We start from the raw sequence: 21,880 nt of genomic DNA on the forward strand, positions 1-21,880 counted from the left end.
TGGTAGAAATGTCCAAACACAACACAAATGCTTTCCTTTCTTAATAGTCATCACTTAAAAACAGATCTTCAAGCGGGGTGTGGTGGCCCATGCCTGTAATCCCAGCCCTTGGGAGGCTGAAGCAACAGGATCACTGTGAATTGGAGGCCAGCCTGGGCTACACAGTGAGTTAACAGGAACCTGAAATGCAGAGCGAGACCCTGTCTCAAAACAAATAAACAAACAAACAAAAAATAAGAGTTCTGACAACTGGTTCTAGAGGTTCAATGTTTATGCTGGAATATTTTATTAATAGCTATAGTTTTAGTATATAAAAATCACTTGCATGATATATCAACTGTAAATACATAACAAATGTACATTATTAACTTTATCATTCACCCTAAAAAAGCACACAATATCTTACAGACATCTTCAGAATGCCTGTATTAAAACAAGCTGGGCATGGTGAGGCAGCCTATGGGCCCAGCACTTGTAAGGCCAAATCCTTTCCTGGAACCCAGGGACACCAGACCAGTCTGGGCAACATAGTGAGTCTCCATCTCAAAAGGAACAAAACAGTACAGAACGGCCTGTGCCAGCAGTGGCGCACCTTCGGCACGCGTGCTGCAGTGTGCTGACTGTTCTCACTCAAAGCTCTAAGAAGTGTGCTACCCCTGCCCTATGACAATTCCAGCTAACACTGTATGACAGAGAAGTTTTTGCCTGGACAGAAAAAGAAAGTTCTATCCAGAGGCAGGCTTACAGTTCAACAAGTAAGACTGGAACATTTATTCCAGAAAAAAAAAAAAAAAATACACTGTTGAAAAAAATCTTTGGGTAATTATACAATAATCATTGTGAAGTTATTAAAATTTCAGAGAAATAAGTGATTTATCCCCCTCTGCCCATATTGAGGCTTGAGCCAGAGCCTTTAATCTAAGTTACAGCTATCGCCCAGGCTACACTTCAACTTTGGGTCCTCCTGCCTCAGCCTCCTAGAGGGCTGGGATTACAGGTGTGCACCACCTCTCCTGTGCGTCCCTCTTTTTTGGGGGGTTAGGGATGGGGGTGGTGGTACTGAGACTTGAACCCAGGGTCCCACACATACTAGGCAAGCACTCTACCAGCAAACTACATTCCCAGCAGTATTTGGGGCTGAATCAAGAGGGATTCTACCACCAAGATACATCCCTACCCACTCTCATTTTGTTTTTTTAATTTTGAGGTAAGGTCTTAGTAATCAGCCCATCTGACTTAAAACTTGAGATCCTCCTGCCTCAGCCTCACCAGGGTGACTACAAGTATGTGGCATCTAGCCCAGCAATGGGTTTTAAATTTCACCTCACTTTAGGGTAGTATTAACGGCAATATTAAGGATAGAACAAACAAACAAACATAAAGCAAAATACACCTGAGGGGACCAGAAACAAGCCCCAGCAACACAGTGCCACCTGGAGCCAGACAGACTGGGCTCAAGTCTTTTCTTTTTTATTTATTTTATTAGTACATGTTTGCCGTTCATACCTTTTACAACCATAGTGGGGAGTGGTTTACATGTACATAGCACAGCTTATTTTTTAAAAAATTCCCTTCTCCTTATCTCCTGTCCTTCCTCCTCCTCCAATTCCCCAAACCATTTTTCATTCTTGTTGATATTATTAATCTCAGCTCATGTTGTGGCACACACTATTTACATTAATTGGGGTTACTATTTACATTAATTGGGGTTTATTTTACCCCTCACCCTTGTTCCCTTCAACCATGTCCCTGTTGCAAGAGATTCATCTCTTATCCCCTTCTATCCATCATTTATCATTTCCTTTCCTTGTACTTTGCCTCACTCAGATGAGAGACACCATATGGTATTTAAGTTGGTGTGTCTGGTTTATTTCACCCAACATTCTATTTTCCAGGTGCATCCATTGTCCTACAGATGTGTCAAAGATATCAGTGTTTGTAGCCGTAGTGTTTCATTACATGAAGATACCACATTTTCTTTATCCACTTATCTACTGATGGGTATACAGGCTGCTTCTAGAATTTAGCTATTACAGATCATGCTGCTATAAACATTGGTGTGCATGTAACATGATGTCTTAAACTCGCTGGGGACAATACCTAGCAGGGTCATAAGGAATTCTTATTTTCAGCTCTTTGAGAAATCTTGGCCAGGCATGGTGGTGCACACCTGTAATCCCAGCATTCAGAAGAATGAGGCAGGAGGATTGCTACGAGTTCGGGACAAGCCTGGGCTACAAAGTGAGCTTAAGGCCAGCCTAAACTGCATAGCCGGACCCTGTCTCAGAAAGACAGAAAAAAAAAAAAAAAGAAATCTCCATACTGATTTCCACGAACAATGAAGGAGGGTTCCTATTTCACCACAGCCACATCAGCACTTATTATGGGTTTGATTTCTTAATGATTGCTATTTTTACCAGAGTGAAATCTTAGTGTTGTCTTAATTTGCATTTCTGTAATGGCCAGAAATGTTGAACATGTTCATATATTTGTTGACCATCTGTATTTGCATTTCTTCTTCCGTGAAATATCTGTTCATTTCTCTTGCCCATTTATTGAAATGGGTCTTTAATTTTAGGTGGTTTAATTTTTTTGAGTTCTTTGTTTATTCTAGATATTAGTCCTCGGCAAATTTTTTTCCCATTCTACAGGTTATATCTTCACTCTGATTGATTCTTTTACAACAGAGAAGCCTTTTAGTCTGATATGATCCGATTTGTTGATTCTTGCTGTTATTTCTTGTGCAATTGAGGTTCTGGTTAGAAAATCCTTTCCTACACCTATGTCTTCAACTGTATTACCTACTATGTCTTGCAGTAGGGTTAATATTTTATTTTAATGTTTAGATTGTCATCCATGTTAGAATTTAGAATATTGTAGGAGATAAGGGTCCTGTTTCAACCTTCCACACTCAGATTACCAGTTTTCCCAGCACTACTTGATGAATAGGCTACCTTTCCACCACCATATGCTTTCGGCCCCATTGTCAAAGATCAAATAGCTGAATGTGTCTGGGGAAGTTTCTGTATCCTCAGTTTGTTCCATTGATCCACATGTCTTTTTATTCCAGTACCATGCCATTTTTATTACTCTTGCTTTACAGTATAGCTTAAAGTCAGGTATTGCTCTGCCTCCTGCTTTATTCTTGTCCTAAATTGCTTTTGCTATTCTGGTTCTCTTCTGGCTCCATATGAATTTTAGGATTGTTTTTTCCAGATCTATAAAGTATGCTGTTGGTATTTTTATTGGACTGCATTGAATCTGTACCTTTTCGGAGTGTGGCCATTTTGACAGTATTAGTTCTGCCTATACAGGAGCAGGGGACATCTTTCCATTTTCTGATGTCCTCTTCAATTTCCTTTTTCAGAGTACTGTAATTTTCTTTCTCTCACTTCCTTGGGTAATATCTAATTCCTAGATATTTCATTTTTCTTGAAGTTACCCCAAATGGTACTATTTTCATAATTTCCTTCTCATCCAGTTCATTACTGTCTACAAATGCCAGTGATTTTTGTGTTTTGATCTTGTATCCTGCTATATTACTGGTGTTCATTATTAATTCTAGAGTTTTTTGGTGGAGTTCTTTGGATTTTGTACGTAGAATATCATGTCATCTCCAAATAATGATAATTTGTATTCTTCCTTTCCTATGTGTATCCCTTTTATTTCTTTCTCTTGCCTAATTGCTATGGCTAATGTTTTAAGTACCATATTAAATAGAAGTGATAGTTGACATCCTTGTCTTGCTCCTAATTTTAGAAGGAATACCTTTAGTTTTTCCCCATTTAATATGATGCTGGGCATTGGTTTGTCATAAATAGCTTTTATCATACTCAGGTATGGTCCTTCTACACCTGTTTTGTTCAGGGTTTTTATCATGAAGGGATGTTGGATTTTTTTCTAAAGCCTTTTCTGCATCTATGAGTATGATCATATGGTTTTTGATCTTGCTCTTATTTATGTGATATACTACATTTACTGACTTACATATGTTGAACCATCCTTGCATTTTTGGGATGAAATTTACTTGATCATGATGTATGATTTCTTTGATAATTTGCTACATTCTATTTGCAAATATCTTGTTCAGGATTTTTCCATCTACATTCATTAAGGAGACTGGCCTATAGTTTTCTTTTTTAGTTGGATTTTTATCTGGTTTGGGGATCAGAGTGATACTGGTCCATAAATTAATTTGGAAGTGCACCATTCGTTTCAATTTCTTTGAAGAACTTGTGAAGTATTGGTTATATAACATCCTTAAATAAGATTAAATCTTAATCTTGCTATTGTTTTTGTTGTTGTTTTTGGTACTGTGGACTGAACTCAGGACCTCACACATGTAGTCAAGTGGTCTACTACTCAGCTACACCTACGACCCTTTTTTATTTTGATAGGGTCTCACTAAATTGCCTAGAATGGCCTCAAACTTTAAATCTCCTGTCTCAGTCTCCTGAGTAGCTACCATTATAGGTGCCTGGCCCCTACTACTTCTTTATGCATAGCTAAACATTCTTGGCTGTATTTTCTTCATCTATAAAAAGAGGAAAATAACAATACTTACCTATAAGCACTATCTACTTTTAATCCTATGAGGATGTTATGGCTTGTATCTAGATATCCCCCTAAAGCTACATGCCATCATGGATGGGGAGTTTCAAAGGTGGCTGGATTAGGATGTGTGAATGTAGGTTAAAAATGTGATACTAGAGCCTGGTATGGTGGTGCATACCTGTAATTTCAGCACTTATGAGGCTGAGGCAGGAGGATCACTATCAGTCTGAGGTCAGCCTGAGCACAGTGAGTTCAAGCCCAGCCTGAATTGAGACCCTGTCTCAAAAAAAAAAAAGAAAAGGAAAGTGATACAGGGATCAGGAGGACAGATAATAGAAGTCCCATCCTGGGTGTGTGTGGCACCAATCATCCAGGCCTCATTTGTAGCCTGCATGAAATATAAAGGGAGAGGGAGAAGGCAGGTTGCTGCACTGGCTGCTGCTGCCTTCTGTCTGCCCTGCCATAGACTGTTGTTTCTCTTCTACAGTGGCCCTCTGCCATGCCACCCTGCTTTGGAACCAGCCAACTATGGGTTGAAACTTCTATAAACTGTGAGCTAAATAAACCTTTTTTCCCTTAGCTTGTGGGTGTTGGATGATTTGTTTTACCAACGAGAAAAGTTATTACTATTATTAAGTAGTTGCTGGAAAAGTTATAAACTGAAATACTTATTTAATTAGAACATGACCCCAGCTCAGTCTCTGCCCTCCGTGCACCCACTGCAGGCAGGAGATCCTCACTCAGAAGCCCCGCGAACTGCTCTCACCGGGGTTCACGTGTGGGCCCTATCTGCGCATGCCCAGCACACAATGAGGTACTGGAGTGGGCACTCCACCAGCTGCTGACACCGTGGTTCAGGTTTGGGCCTTGCTTGTGCCCCAACCTCCTAGAGATCACAGACACAGGCAGTCTGTGATCAGTGTGGCCCACATCTAGCTCCTCTGCACATCCTGAACTGACTGGAGATGCAAAATCAGGTGAGTGGCAACCCACTGACAGTATGGTTCTCAGCTGAACGCTGAGAGAACCAGGTACTTCCCATCTACTTCCTGGGGACAGAGCAGATAACCAACGACCCCGCCGCCATTACAGTCTGAGTCTCCGCCCTCCGTGCACCTGGTGCAGGCAGATCCTCACTCACAAGGCCAGCGAACTGCTCTCACCAGGGTTCATGTGTGGGCCCTCTCTGCGTGTACACAGCGCCCAGTGAGATACTCAAGAGGATGCTCCATGAGCTGCTGACAACGCGGTTTGGGTTTGGGCTCTGCTTGTGCCCCAACCTCCTAGAGGTCACAGACATGGGCAGTCTGTGATCTCTGTTGGGGCGGCCAGTGTCTAGCTGCTGTGTGTGTCCTGAACTGCCTGGAGACACAGAATCAGGTGGTTCACAAACAGTTGACCCTGCAGTTTGTGTCTGGGTTTGCCTGTACCCTGAACTGCCTGGGGACACAGGTCCACTGGTCTGGGATTGTGCCACCGGTGCAACCTGATTCTGGGTCATACGTGTGCCCTGAACTGCAAGTGGACCCTGACATCAGCTGACATCATAATCCACATCTAAGACCTGGGAGAACTAGATACACTTCACCAACTGCCAGAAAACCCCAGACTAAGCAATTCAGCTCAGCAGACACTGAGGGGCCAGCCTGACCACCAGGAAAACGAGGGCCACTAGTGGCCTTTGCTGAGCTGCCAGGGAAGAGAGAGACTGAGCTTTCTGCATCCAGTATCAAACATGACAAGACAAAGAACTGAAACACAATCTCAGAACTCCACCCTACTCAGAACAAGTCCAGGAAACATCGACATAGGAGAACTTGGTAAACACACACCTGAAATTGCTGAAATGATTGCAATGGAAGTAAAGAAACAACTTCATCAGGCCACAGCAGAGATCAGATCAGAAATAATCTCTCAGGCAAAAAATGAAATGACAATAATAATGAAAGAACTGCTCTGGGGCTGGGGATTTAGCTCAGTGGCACAGCACCTGCCTGGCAAGCACAAGGTCACGAATTCGATTCCCAGTACCAGGGAAAAAAAAAAAAGAACTGCTCAGCACATATGAAGAAGAAACATATAAGAAAATAGAACATAGGCAACGGATGGAAACGTTAAATGAAAAATATAGAAATGACTTAGAACGCATGAACCAGATTCAAAGAGACTTCCAGGAAATCAAAACTTCCACTGAAAGCTGCCAAAACTGCTTGAATGAAGCTGAAGATAGAATCTGAGATTTTGAAGACAGCATGGCACCTAGCGACCGTGATAGAAAACTTCTCTTAAAACCAACAAGGAACCAGGAAAAATCAATTCAACAGCTGCAAGATGAGGCAAAGAGGATTAATGAATGACTAATAGGAGTAAATGAAACAGGAGGCAACACAAATGACATAAAAAGAATATTTGCAGAAATAATAGCAGAAAATTTCCCAAGTACACAAACAGAACCTGATACAGGTAAATGAAGCACATACAGCTCCAACTAACCATAGCCAAAATAATACTACACCAAGACATATAACAGTCAAGATCCCAGATCGTCAGCAAAAGAACAGAATATTAAAAGCTGCTAGAGAAACAAAACAGATTACCTACAAAGGAAAGCCCATCAGAATCACGGCAGACTTCTCAGCACAAACCATCCAATCGAGAAGAGCTTGGAGCGAAGCATAACAGGTCCTGAGACAAAATAGCTTCCAACCAAGACTGATGTACCCTGCCAAACTCTCCTTCAGATTCAATGGAGAAATAAAATATTTCCACAACAAAGAACAACTGAAGAACTTCATGAGTGCCACACCACTGTTGCAAAGAGTACTAAAAGATATTCCAAACAGAGAAAAAAATGACCACAATTTCAAGAACAACAATAGAAAGGAATCATCAAGAAGAGCAAGCAATTAAACAGATAGGAAAAGTAGGAAACCAACAGCAAGTAAATAACATGACAATGATAAGTCAACACATATTGGTTATACCCATAAATGTAAATGGCCTCAATTCACCAGTCAAAAGAAACAGACTGGCTGAGGAGATTAAGAAACAAAATCCAACAATATGCTGTATACAGGAAACACATTTTACTCAAATGGAAATCCACAGACTGAAAGTCAAAGGATGGAAAACAATCCTCCAGGCAACAGGAAGCCAGAAAAAAGCAGGTGTAGCTATTCTGTTTGCAGACAATGTAAACTTCATACCGAGAACAATCAAAAGAGATAAAGAAGGTCACTACATACTTGTCAGGGGAAAACTTCAAGAGGATGAGATAACAATCATAAACATTTGGTGCATAAACATGCACCAAATACTGGAGCTCCAAACTATATAAGACAAATCTTAACAGGCATGAAAACCCATATAATCAATAATACTATTGTAATAGGGGCCCTCAATACCCCTTTGACACAAAGATATAGGTCAACTGGATAAAAAATCAGCAAAGAAAGAACAGATCTGAACTAAATCTACAAACAAATGGACTTAGTAGATGTATACAGAGTGTTCCACCCCACAACATCAGAATACACATTTTTCTCAGCTGCACATGGGACTTTCTCTAAAATAGACCACATTCTAGCCCATAGGGCATACCTACCTAAATGCAAAAGAATTGAAATTATCCCATGCATATTATCTGACCACAGTGCAATGAAATTGACAATGAATGACAAAAGGAACTCCAAAAACTCCATAAACATTAGGAAATTAAACAACAACCTCCTGAAAAACCAATGGGTCACAGAAGAAATTAAACAAGAAATTTAAAAATACCTACAAATGAAAATGTACATACAACCCACCGGAATCTGTGGGATGCAATCAAAGCAGTCCTCAGAGGGAAATTTATAGCAGTGAACTCACACATAAGGAAAACTGAAAGAAAACAAATAAATAGCCTAATGCTGTACCTCAAACTTTTAGAAAAAGAAGAACAAGTCAAGCCCAAAGCCCTGAGAAGGGAGGAGATTATAAAGATCCAGGCAGAAATTGGTGCAACTGAGATGAAGAAAACCCTACAAAAAATAAATGAATCAGAGTTGGTTCTTTGAAAGAATAAATAAAATTGATAAACTCCTAGCCAACCTTATCAAAAAAAGAAAGGAAAGAACTCAAATTCATGCAATAATGAATAAAAGGATGAAATTACTACAGATTCCACAGAAATTCAGAAGATCATTAATACCTACTTTGAAAATCTTTACTCCCATACAATAGAAAACTCAGAAGAAATGGACAGATTCCTAGATATGTACGAATTACCAAGCTTCAGTCAAGAAGATATAAAAATCCTGAACAACCCATTATCAATTAATGAGATTGAAAATGTGATTAAAAAATTACCAACAAGGAAAAGCCCAGGCCCTGATGGATTCACAGCAGAGTTTTATAAGAAATTCAGACAAGACTTAATACCAACACTCCTCAAACTCTTCAGTGAAATTGAAAAGGAAGCAATTCTCCCTAACTCATTTCTGGTAGCAAGTATTATACTGATACCAAAACCAGAGAAAGACCCAACCAAGAAAGAGAACTACAGACCAATCTCCCTAATGAATATAGATGCAAAGATACTCAATAAAATACTAGCAAATAGAATGCAGCAAATCATCAAGAAAATCATACACCACGACCACATTGATTTCATTCCAGGAATGCAGGAATGGTTCATTATTCACAAATCAACTAATGTTATACACCGTATCAATAGAGCCTAAGACAAAAACCATATGATCATCTCAATCGATGCAGAAAAAGCTTTTGACAAAGTCCAACATGCATTCGTGATAAAAACTATACAGAAAATAGGAATAGATGGTCTTTACTTCAACCTAATCAAAGCCATCTATGACAAACCAACAGCCAACATCATACTAAATGGACAAAAACTGAAAGGTTTTACTTTAAAATCAGGAACAAGACAAGGATGTCTGCTGTCACCATTCCTGTTCAACATAGTTCTGGAACCACTAGTCAGAGCAACAAGACAAGAGAGAGAAATAAAAGGAATAAGGATAGGAAAGGAAGAAGTAAAACTATCACTATTTGCAGATGACATGATACTTTACGTGGAAGACCCCAAAAACTCCACAAGAAGACTCCTTGAATTAATCAACAAATTCAGCAGTGTAGCTGGATACAAAGTCAACACCCAAAAAATCGATAGCATTCCTATATACAAACAACAAACAGACTGAGAGAGAAATTAAGGAAACCATACCTTTCACAATAGCATCTAAGAAACTGAAATATTTAGGAATCAATCTAACAAAAGAAGTAAAAGATCTATTCAATGAAAACTACAGTACTCTGAAAAAAGAGATTGAAGAAATTTCAATAAATGGAAAAATATCCCTTGCTCATGGATAGGAAGAACCAAAACTGTGAAAGTGGCCATACTACCAAAATTGTTGTACAGATTCAATGCAATTCCCATGAAACTACCATTAGCATACCTCACAGATCTACAAAAAACATTCCTTAAATTCATCTGGAACCAGAAGAGACCCAGAATAGCAAAAGCAATCCTGGGCAACAAGGACAAGTCAGATGGAATTACAATCCCTGACTTGAAATTATACTAAAAGCCACTGCAATAAAATCAACATGGTACTGGCTAAAAAACAGACTGGAGGAACAATGGAACAGACTGGAGGACACAGACACAACCACAAACACACTCAGCCACCTAATCTTTGATAAAGGGGCCAAACAAACTCACTGCAAGAATGATAGCCTCTTTAATAAATGGTGCTGGAAAAATTGGCTTGCTACCTGCAAAGACTGAAAATAGACCCAAGTCTATCACCATGCACCACACTCAAGTCAAAATGGATCACAGATCTCAATATTAAAACAGAAACACTAAATCCTCTGGAAGAGAAAGTAGGTAAAAACCTTGAAGACATACGGGTAGGCAGAGAGTTCATGAACAAAAAGCAAACTGCCCGTGAAATACTTCAAAGAATCAACAACTGGGATCTCATCCTACTGAAAAGTTTCTGCACATCTAAAGAAATCATCAACAGAGTAAAACGAAAACCTACAAATTGGGAAAAAATTTTAGCTGACTGTCCCTCAGACAAAGGGCTTCTATCTAGAACATATAAAGAATTAAAAAACATCAGCCCCCCAAATTCAAAGACTCAATGCAAAAATGGTCAGCTGAGATGAATACACACTTCTCAGACAAGGAGATACAAATGGCAAATAAATACATGAGAAAATGTTCAACATCATTAGTCATTCACGAAATGCAAATTAAAACAACACTGAGATTTCATCTCACCCCAGTAAGAATGGCAATCATTAAGAAATCAACCAATAACAAATGCTGCAAGGCTATGAAGAAATAGGAACTCTTCTGCACTGCTGGTGGGAATGCAGACTGGTGAAACCACTGTGGAAATCAGTTTGGAGATTCCTCAGCAAACTAGGTCTAGAAATCCCATTCAACCCAGCTATTCCCCTTTTGAGTATTTTCCCAGAAGATCTGAAAACATCATATCACAGCGATATATGTGCACCCATGTTCATAGCAGCACAATTCGTAACTGCTAAATTGTGGAAATAACCCAAATGTCCATCCACTGAAGATTGGATAAAAAAATTGTGGTACTTTTTATATAATGGAATATTACTCAGCTATGAAGAAAGATAAACTCAAGGCTTTTATAGGTAAATGGTCACAACTAGAGATCATCCTCATAAGTGAAATAAATCAGACCTGCATGTGTAAGCATCGTATTGTGCATCGTATTGTTTCACTAGTGTAAGACCTGAAAGACTGAATAAAAACTAGGAGGTATGATAGACATTGTGAAATGAAAGGAAAACGCTCAAAAGCAAAGGGTAACTGGGGTGTGGGAAAAGAGCAGGGAAAGAAGGGGACATTAGGTATGTATATACAGGATAGCTAACATAGTTGTACTACTGTCTTCTATTGCTCTACAGAAAGGAATAGTTAATGATTACTTGTTTGATCAATCTTGTATGTCTCTATTTGTTTTCTTGAGAAGCCACTTTGAAGATACCAATAAGTAAAACAACAACCATGGTTAATTTCCTACAACTTTGTCTGTAACTCTGTTTTGTTTGTATTGTTCTTATGCTATTTCATAAATGTATGTCTGTCTGTTAATATGTTTTCCTTCTTTTATTAAAAAAAAAAAAAAAAAGAACATGACCCCAAAGTCACAGACAGAGAAGTTACACTCACAAAATGAAATGGAGATTTACACACAGCCTTGAACCAAAGATGATCAGGACAGGAAGGAGTGAGAATTCAGAACAAAGCTGAGAAGATTAGCGTCATTACAGGATTTAATCCAAAAGTAGAGCTCAGTCCTGGACCAAAAATAAACAAAACAAGAACAACAGCAAAAACCAAAAGCCCAGTGATGACTAACCTTTAAGAGCCTTGAATGCTACGAACAGCCAGCTACAATATGCACACCATAGTCACATGCAGCATACAACTTATTTTCTTACTTTTTTTTTTGAGACAAGGACTTGCTATGTGGTTCAGGCTGGCTTTGAACTCACTTTGCAGTTCAGGCTAGCTTCGAACTTGTGGCAATCTCCTACCGAAGCCTCCAGAGTGCCAGAGTTACAGGTGTGTGCCACCATGCCCAGTTCTATACAACTCATTTTAAGGCGCAAACTCCTGTGAATGATGGGTTTAGAGGCTGGACACAGTGGTGAATGCCTGTAATTCCAGCTACTCAGGAGGCTGAGGCAGAAAGACTGCAGTCTGGGCAACTTAGTTAAGACCTCCTCTCAAAGTAAAATAAATTTTTAAAAAGGATTAGGGATATAGCTCAATGGTAGAGCCCTTGCCTAACATGTGCCAGGTCTTAGGTTCAAGCCCCAGTACCATAAAAAGAAGGAGGAGGAGAGGAAGAAGAGGAGATGGAAAAGAGGAGAAAGAGGAGGAAAAAGGAAAAAAGGAAGAGAAAGAGAAGGAAGAGGAGAACAAGGAAGCATTGGTAGGAAGGGGAAGAGGATACACTTGAAAGTAACAGACCTCACTAATGTTCCTGCTGATTAGTCATTTGTCTCTCTGAATAGTGCCTAAATTAAGTACCAGGCTTGTGCAATGGTGCTCAAAACAAAGCTAAATCAGACTCCTCACATGTAGACCAAGCCTATCAATCAAAGCTTGAAATTGTGGTGGCACAAAATGTGAAAACTGCAAACAAATATTCCACCAAGATTTGTCTTTGCCCAGAAAGAAGAATGGAATATAAAGAAAAAGGATTAGAAGTGTGGGGTCTGGGAATGCAGTTCAGATGTACAGCATGTGCTCAGCATGCATGAAGCCCGTGGTTTGATCTCCAGCACCAACAAAAATTTCGTGGTATGTAGTGTCACATGCCTATAATCCCAGCCCTTGGGAGGCTGCAGCAGGTGGATTACCACGTGTTTCAGGCCAGTCTAAGCTATACAGAGAGTTCAACGCCAGCCTGACCTACATACTTTGTCTCAAAAAAAAAAAAAGAAAATAGAGGGTGTCATAAAACATGGAGAAGTCAGTGTGATGGCATATGCCAATAATTCCAGTACTCTGGGATACCGAGGCAAAACGATAAAAAAATTTAAGCCCGGCCTGGGCAATTTAGTGACTTAACAAGACCCTGTAACAAAAATAGACTAGAAAAGGATCTGGGGATGGAGTCCAGTGTGAAGATCCTGAGTTCAATCCATAGAACTCTCCTGCAAAATAATAATAATAATAATAATAATAATAATAATAATAATAATAATAATGATAGCGGGGTGTGGTGACTCATGCCTGTAATCCCAGCACTCGGGAGGCTGAGGCATGAGGATCATTGTTAGTTTGAGGCCAGCCTGGGCTACAAAGTGAGCTCAAGGCCAGCCGGAACTGCACAGTGAGACCCTGTCTCAAAAAAAAAACCATAATAATAATAATAAAGAAAAAGGTGTTTCTATCATCACTGAGGGCAAAGCAGTCAAAATTCCCTGGAGCTATTACAAAGGAATTAAATACAAAGTATTTCTAACAAATGCTAAGGTGTTTAAGCAGAGTCAAAAGATTCCTCCTGTGGGTGTTCACAAGGAAGCAACCTAACTACTTCTGAGGAGAACAAGGAGAGTCATGGGAATAGCTAAGGCAAGCCAAGCAGGTGGCCTACAAAGTTCAGAGAATAGAAGAAGCAGAACCCTGAGCTACCAAAATGGGGATCTGGATGTGCAGTCTCTTCATAGCCCAGGGAACACCGGCTACCAGTTACAAACAGAACAGTGAAGGAGAGACTAATCAACAGCCAACCATAAATGAAGCTCTCATTCAGTCTGTTTTTGACCAAAACTGCAGAGGTGAACTAACTTATTAATTGATGCTTACATTAACTTAGAATGCCAGCCTCAAGTCTTGAATGTGAAGTGTGAGTTTCAACCAGAACTCCAATAAGGAAAAAATGGCATTAAACATTTACCAAATCTAACTTTTAAAAAAATATTTAATCTGTATAATGTGAAAGTGAGGTGTGTATAAACATTCATGAGTGAATATGGATTTAATACCTACAGCACAGGAAGTTGTTCAAAGTAGCCCTGCAAATGACCCATCAAGTATAAAACTGCATGAAAGATTCTGATTTAGATCTAGAATGTCCCTCAAACCTGTTGCACTCAGAGGCAGAGCTTTTGGGAGCTGACTGGATGGTGGGGCTGCCATACTTATCAGTGGAGTCATCTAGTAACTTGAGTCAGCAGCTGAGTGTGCACTGGGGCCACCCATCTATGAATTGAATCCTTAAAGAAACGGAGCCAAAGTAAACCTCCTGCTTTAAGTTGGGGTGCCAGGTATTTTGTTCCAGTGATGTTAAAATGACTAAGACAAAAGAGGAAATGCATTAGCCAAGTTGGATTATTAATAACAATAGGCATTTTCAGAGAACCAGGAAAGATATAAGAAAGGAAAAATGCTACTAGCACAGAATGGAAGGGGGACAGCAAGTACACAGTAAGAGAAAGTACTCGCATGAAGAGAAAGGAAGTATTTCCTGAGTGCTTATTGTATTCTAGGATCTACTGTTAGGTACTGTACACAAGTATCTCATAGAATCTTCACAGCAATTTCTATTATCCCCAATTTACAGAAGAGGAAATAAAAATTCCCAAAGGTCAAGTAACACACAAAGATTCATGTGGATATCCAAAGACACTAAGACTCACAGGCTCTTCTACCTGATACCTAAGCTGGAAGGAAAACATTATCTAAGAAGGCAGAGAGACGGAAGAAAATAGATTTACTTTGTTAGCTACGTATACTCGGCTGTTATTAAAATTTAGAGAAGGTGCTCAGTAGAAGCAACTTCAATTTAAAATAGAGGTTGGATTTTTCAGAGAAGAAAACAGTAAGAGTCAAATAATTGAGGGTATCGTACTTTTTCTGTTGTTGTTTTGTTTTGTTTTGAGACAAGCTAGCCTGGGCTATATAATTGTTATGTATTTCAGACTAGCCTTGAACTCACCAAGTAACCCAGGGTGGCCCTAAACTCACAGGAATCCTGCTGCCTCAGCCTCCTGAGTGTTCAGAGTCTATGCAGGCATCACCATGCCCAGAAAGAGGGCATGTTAGTTATTCTCCCATCACTGAGACACAGCATTCAATACTCACACTTTAAAGAAGGAAAAGTTTGGCTCACAGTTTGTAGAGGATTAAGTCTGATGGCTCCAAGGCAAGACAGCATGGTTGAGAAAAGCTGCTCATGGCATGGCAGACAGGAAGCACGGAGAATAAAGGGAGGAGCTGGGAAGGGAGATACAACCTTCTGTGTGATAACCAAGTGACCACCTCTTTCCCACTAGGCTCCACATCCTAACAGCAAGTCAGCTATAAAGCCTCTATTCATCACCTTCTGAAGGTCCCACCTATGACCATAGGAGGCTTTAGGAGACATCTAGAAATAATAAACCGTAATAGAGGGACTTTAAGTTAATCAGTATCCATTCAGTGACTTAATAAAGATTTGCTGAGGGCCTGCTCTGCACTAGGACTCAAGTATGTAACAGCAATCAAAATACTAATTCCCACTGTCATGGAGCATACACTGCAAGGAAGGAGACAAACTCATACAGAATTACCAACCAGGGAAAGGGTTGTGAAGGAAAGGCAAAGTATGTCATGATAGCATCCAAAAAGGGCACTTACTCAAGGATGGTGGAAAGATCAGAGATAGCTCCCTTGGGAAACTGACATTTTAAACTAGGGCATGAAGTGTGTGTGTGTGGTGGTGCACGCCTGCATTCCCAGCACTTGGGAAGAGAATTGCCAAGAGTTCAAACCTAGCCTGGATTACATAGTGAGATCAAGGCCAGCCTGAACACAGGGACACCCCGTCTCAAGAAAACAAAACAAAACAAAATTGTGTATACATTATGATCTCAATAACATATTAATATAGTTGGTATACAGTGAAATTATGGGTGATTTCTTTATACTGTTAAATATTCCATGTCTTATATAGCTATATATTACTCTGATTTGTTTTGTTGGCCTTGAACTTTTGATCCTCCTGCCTCAGCTTCCTGAATAACTGGTGTTATAGACATGTATCATTGCACTCTGCCACATATTACTTTTGTATATTACATGACTTTAAAAGAGAACAAATAAATCAGGGTATCTTTCGATAGAAGGAAGGATAATTAGGGCTAGGGATACAGCTTAGTAGTGGAGCACTTTCCTAGCTTATGTGAGCCCCTGAGTTCAACCCCATCTCTGCAATTAAATAAAACAAAAAGGAGGAGAAGGAGAAATGATTCTGTAAGATTTAAAATCAGGCCAGGCGTGGTGGTGCATGCCCGTAATCCCAGCACTTGGGGAACTGAGGTGAGAGGTTTGCCACAAGTTTAAGGCAAGCCTGGGGTACACAGTGAGTTTGAGGCCAACCTGAACTACACAGTAAGATCCAGTCTCAAAAAAATGAAAGATTTAAAATCAGGAAAAAGAACAAAGGACTGAGATGGACAGAGTTTGTTAATGGAAGTGTGACTGGCAATACTAGAACATGGCAGAAGGTTTGTGACAGTCCCATGGGGACACAAAGGACTGTAAGGTAACACCGGGTGCAACCTGGGACCTTTAGAGACCAAAACAAAATGGTAGGGATCAGTACTGTTGTTGTGAAGACACTGTAAATTATTTGTAGAGTGCTTTCAAAACACCAAGCTCCTCCAGTGATTCAGCACAAGAAGCCCAGTGATCAGTACTGTAACCAGAAAGACTGTTTCAAGTGAGCTCGGATCATGTTTTGGGAAACTGGCTTAAGACTGAGCCGATCATGGTGAGTTTGAGAACAGCCTGGGCTACAAAGTGAGCTAAAGGCCAGCCTGAACTGCATAGCGAGACCCTGTCTCAAAAAGACAAAAAAAAAAAGTGCAGGCTGTTGGTCTACCACAGTTTTAGGGGGTCAGGAATATAGCTCAGCGGACTTGTGCCTGCCGGGCAAGCCCAAGATCCCCAGTTTGATTCCCAGAACCAAAAAAAAAAAAAAAAAAAGAGAAAAGAAAAGAAGAGAAAAGAAAAAGACTGAGCTGGGAATGGTGGTACACATCTGTAATCATGGCACTTGAGAGGCTGAGGCAGGCACATCACTGTGAATCTGAGGCCATCCTGGGCTATATAGTGAGTTCAAGGCCAGCCTGTAGAACTAGAGGCATAGCCCATGTGAAAGGCCCTGGGTTCAATCCCCAGTACTGCAAGGCCAGCCTGAGCTATGTACTGAGACAAGTCTGGCCTGATAGCAACAGACAAATCAATGGGCATGGAAAAGTTAGGTCTCTGTTCCATCTTTCCAGTTATGTAGGGAGGCTGGGGATGTAACTCAGTGGTAGAGCACTTGCCTAGCATGTGTGGGGCTCTAGGTTCCTTCCCAGTACCATAAAAACAAAAGACAGAAACAAAGCAAAACAAAACAAATCCCTACAGAGTAAGTCTACAATTCAGAATGTTGTTTTCTTTTTTGAGTGTATGGGCTTTCTATGTGTCTCATTTTGTTTTAAAATTTCTTGGAGAAGAAAAAAAATCAGCTTAGAGAGACACAGGGAAAGAGGTGAAGACGGCATACCAAAAGTTTAAAAACATGTTATTGTCCAGCACTGCAGAACACCAGACCAACCTACTCAGCATCTCACCTTTAGCAGGAGCCCAAAGTCACTCTGCAGCGCCTCGGTCACACCACGGTTACGCAGCTTCTCCCTCACGTGGTGCTCGCCCGCAGTCCCGCCGCCAGACTGGTGCCTTAGCAATGACTTCAGCACAGTTCCAAAAGGGTCCACTGAAACAGACGGGTCAAACATTTCTAAATCAAAGTAATCACTAAAAAACTGCCATCTGGTGGGTGTGGTGTCACAGACCTGTAATCCCAGCACCCAGGAGGCTGAGGCAGGAGAATTGCTGGGAGTTCAGGCCTCATTTCCCCTTTATGCCATCCAGGCCACCAGCTGCTCTAGGGTAGGTCTTCCTCACCCCAGGGTGTGGAATTGCAGAGCTGATTTAGCTAAGCTTCTTTTAACTAAACCTCCCAAATGGACATGATCAGTCAACCATCAAACTGTGATTACAAATATGCACCACCATACCCAGTGGTTTTACTTTCTCATTAGTTTTTACAATGTGTGTGTGAAACAGTTTTCTCATTTCTTACTAATTGGTCAGTTGGTTTGTTTCTTTTGGTGTTTTGTGGCAGGGTCTCACTCTGTAGTCCAGGCTAGCCTCAAACTTGTGATCCTTCGGCTTCAGCCTCCCCAGTGCTGGGATTATAGGAAAGAGCCATAACATTTGCCTCTCAGTTCTCTTTCAAACTTTTCATGATATCTATTTATTTAAAAGAAATAATAATCAGGGCTGGGGATATAGCTCAGCGGCACAAGCACCTGCCTGGCAAGCACAAGGTCCTGAGTTCAATTTCCAGTACCCCCCAAAAAAGAAATAATAATCAGTTACTATATACTGCATGTACCAAGTATGCCTGATATTTTCTCATCTCTTTCCTCCTTTTTCTTTCTTTCTTTCTTTTTTTTTGTACTGGGGCTCGAACTCAGGACCTTGTGCTTGCCAGGCAGGTGCCTGTGCCACTGAGCTATATCCCCAGCCCTTTCCTCCTTCTTCAAGGTTTTAAAAAACTGTACTGAAAATTTTCATTCTTAGGTAGGTAGATTTATTTATATTACACCTTCTGACTCCTAGATTAATTTTTTTTTTTTTTTAGACAGGGTCTTGCTGTGTAGTCCAGGCTAGCCTTGAACTCAGTTTAGCCCACATTGGCCTAAAACTCACAGCAATCCTCTTGCTTTAGCCTCCCGAGTGTTGGGATCACAGGTGTGCACCATCACACCTGGCCTGTAGATGTATTATTTTAGGAAAGGGTGACTCTGTACTCCTTGCTGCTAAAAAAGGTTAACATTTAGCCATGTTTTCTTCTTTTATTTTAATGACTTCATATTTTAATCATTTGGAATTTGATATAAAGGATAAGGCAGGGGTTAATATTTTTTCAAATATCTAACCAGTTCTCCCAAAAATATTTATCTTTTATCCTTTATTATAAAATACTACAAAAGATGAGCATAAAAAATTTTTTTAAGTGACATATACACATAATTCACTAACAGTCTTAGAAAAGGAGAAAATTCTGTCATTTTCAAGAAGAAATAACCTGGAGGACATTATGCTAAGTAAAATAAGGCAGCCACGGAGAGACAAAAATAATAATAATGATAATAATAAAATAAACTTTGCTATTTTAATAATATGTAGCATAGGTTTAACTTTTGAATTACCTACCATACTCCATCAATCTGTCTAATCCTATCACAGCATAAGAGTCTGTAGACTAATCTAGCTTTATAACAAATTAAACCAGTAATGGTGAACCTTTCAGAGACAAGTGCCCAAACTGCAACCCAAAATACCCTTACTTATCACAAAGTGCCAACACTGCAATTAAACCTGAAGACTGAGGTTTTAGTTTAGAAAAACAACTCATACGTTAACATCTTTGGTCTTACAAGGAAAAACAAGTAACACATGTGCCATAGGTTTGCCACCACTACTTGATGTTACAAGGTCTTCCCTAATTAACGTTCTTCTTAGATTTTTCCTGGTTGTTCATTATATATTTAATCTTCACGATGTACCCTGAAACTTTTTTAATGTTACTGGGGATCAAACCACAAATTGTCAGGTTCCAAAAATATCCTATTATAATTTACATTGATGTTTTGTTGGATAGGTCTATAAATGAACAAAAAAGGCAATTTTACTACATTGTCTTAAGTGAGGGAAAAATGAAGACCTGACCACAATCTCTATGTAGCATGAGGCATTCAATAAATGTTACCTATTCCTATCCAAAAATAATGTATAGTTACATATAAACATTTATTCTTCAAAGAGAAAGTCAATTAATCAGAAAACGAAACTTACATGTCCTGTTGAGGTTGATATGCTGCTTCAGTACTTCCACAGTGCCCAGGCTAACCACAAGGCGCCTGCCAAACCAGAAAGAAACCACAGGTCCGTATCTCTCGTGTAGATTAACCAGGAACTCATGCAAACTTCCACTGGTTATGATATCTGGAAGATTGCCATCTCTGTTAAAAAATAAAATAGCATTTAACAATACAACATCTTTGAAAAATGCAGAAAAACCACAGTTGACTCTGAATTAACTATGTCAATAGATAAGAACAAATGTCCACAAAATTTAAACTATTCCAAAATCCAAACCGCAATTATATTTGCCTTCTTGCTGTGCTTCTATAGTTATATTTAGATACAGTTTTTTGTGAGAATTTTGAGAATTCATAACACTTCAAACCGAGGAGGAAAGCTACACCAGGAACGTCTGACATGGATTCTGGAGAATATACAACTTCTGCAGCACTGCATTCTGAGCCAGCAACAGCCATCACCACCGGCTGATGAAGATTATGGGATCACATATGGCAATGTTTTCATCTTTCTTTCTAAATTCTATTTTCAGCTTTCTCTGGCAAGGGGACGTGAAAGCAATTCATAGTTTGGATTTATACAGACATCTTTTTAGTTCTTAAAGTTTACAGTGTATTTGCAGAGGTAAACTTAAAAGTAAACAAGGAATTAAACAAGATGAATAATCTAAAAATGTGGCTTAACTTTGTTAACAAAAATGAAAAATTGACTCTACTACAAAAAAGTACTCACTTTTCTTCAGTTGGAGCAATCCCTGGAATCCCTGCAGCTTGTCTGGAAGCCTTAAGGGAAAAAAAATTTTTTTTGTTTTGTCTTATTTTGTTTTGTTGAGACAGGATTTCACTATGTAGTCCAAACTGGCCTTGAACTCACTAAGCAGCCCAGACTACCTTTGAATTTGTGAACCTCCTGCCTCAGCCTCCCCCTCCTAAGTCCTGGGATTACAGGCATGTGCCACCACACCTGGCTTAAAAGAACAGTTTTGTACAATGAGTTATCATATATCGTACAAATGAGATGACTTTATCAAGACAGGTAGAACCTTAAACAATGTCTTTCCTACTCAGTTGAATCTAAGAAATAATTTCTATATTAAACTTTAAAAATTTATATGAGAAGGAATTTAATATTCCTTTGTCAAATAAACTAAGGTATTCAAAGACTACTCACTCTACATCAATTAATATCTATCAGGTACATTTTATTTGTTTGGGTTTTTTTTTTTTCTTTTTTGAGACAGGGTCTCGCTATGCAGTTCAGACTGGCCTTGAGCTCACTTTGTAGCCCAGGCTGGTCTCGAACTCACAACGATCGTCCTGCCTCAGCCTCCCGAGTGCTGGTATTACAGGCATGCGCCATCACGCCCGACCAAGCACATTTTAATATATATCAAATACATTGGTCTCAGCTGGTTTGGCTTAAAAAAAATATGTCCATGCTTGTAACAGTTTCAATCCTGCAATAATTATGCTCCTTATAGTCAAAGAATTTACCCAACTACAACATGATTGCTGTGGTCTAAACGTTTGGGTCTCACAAATCCACAGGTTGAACCTTATTCAGGGTGACAGGATTACCAGCTGGGGCCTGCTGAGGTGCTGGGACAGAGGGCAAAGCCCACCCTATGTAATTAGCGCCCTGATAGAAAAGCTGGGGAGGAGTATGCTCTTGTCCGACATGAGGACACTGCACCACCCCGGGACGAAGAAGCAAGCCCTCTCCAGACACAGACTTCAGCCTCTGTAACCAAGAGAAATGCAGTCTGTGTTTCTAAGCCGCTCAATTTACTGTATCATGATGCAATCACAGCCCAAAAATTCTAAGAGAATAATA

At 39.8% G+C, this 21,880-nt stretch overlaps 1 protein-coding gene across 1 annotated transcript in view; it reads right to left on the reverse strand.

Annotated features, from left to right (window-relative positions):
• Positions 1 to 21,880, reverse strand: part of LOC102029370 (cytochrome P450 20A1) — a 60,914-nt gene that overhangs the window by 35,391 nt on the left and 3,643 nt on the right. The window contains exons 2-4 of the mRNA XM_005397043.2: positions 20,780 to 20,829; positions 20,021 to 20,187; positions 17,728 to 17,870 (exon numbers count right to left, since the gene is read on the reverse strand). Coding sequence (XP_005397100.1) covers positions 17,728 to 17,870; positions 20,021 to 20,187; positions 20,780 to 20,829 — 360 coding nt within the window. The remainder of the gene's footprint in view (positions 1 to 17,727; positions 17,871 to 20,020; positions 20,188 to 20,779; positions 20,830 to 21,880) is intronic.

The sequence above is a fragment of the Chinchilla lanigera genome, unplaced genomic scaffold (assembly GCF_000276665.1).
Source record: "Chinchilla lanigera isolate Chin_1 unplaced genomic scaffold, ChiLan1.0 scaffold00056, whole genome shotgun sequence".
NCBI lineage: Eukaryota > Metazoa > Chordata > Mammalia > Rodentia > Chinchillidae > Chinchilla > Chinchilla lanigera.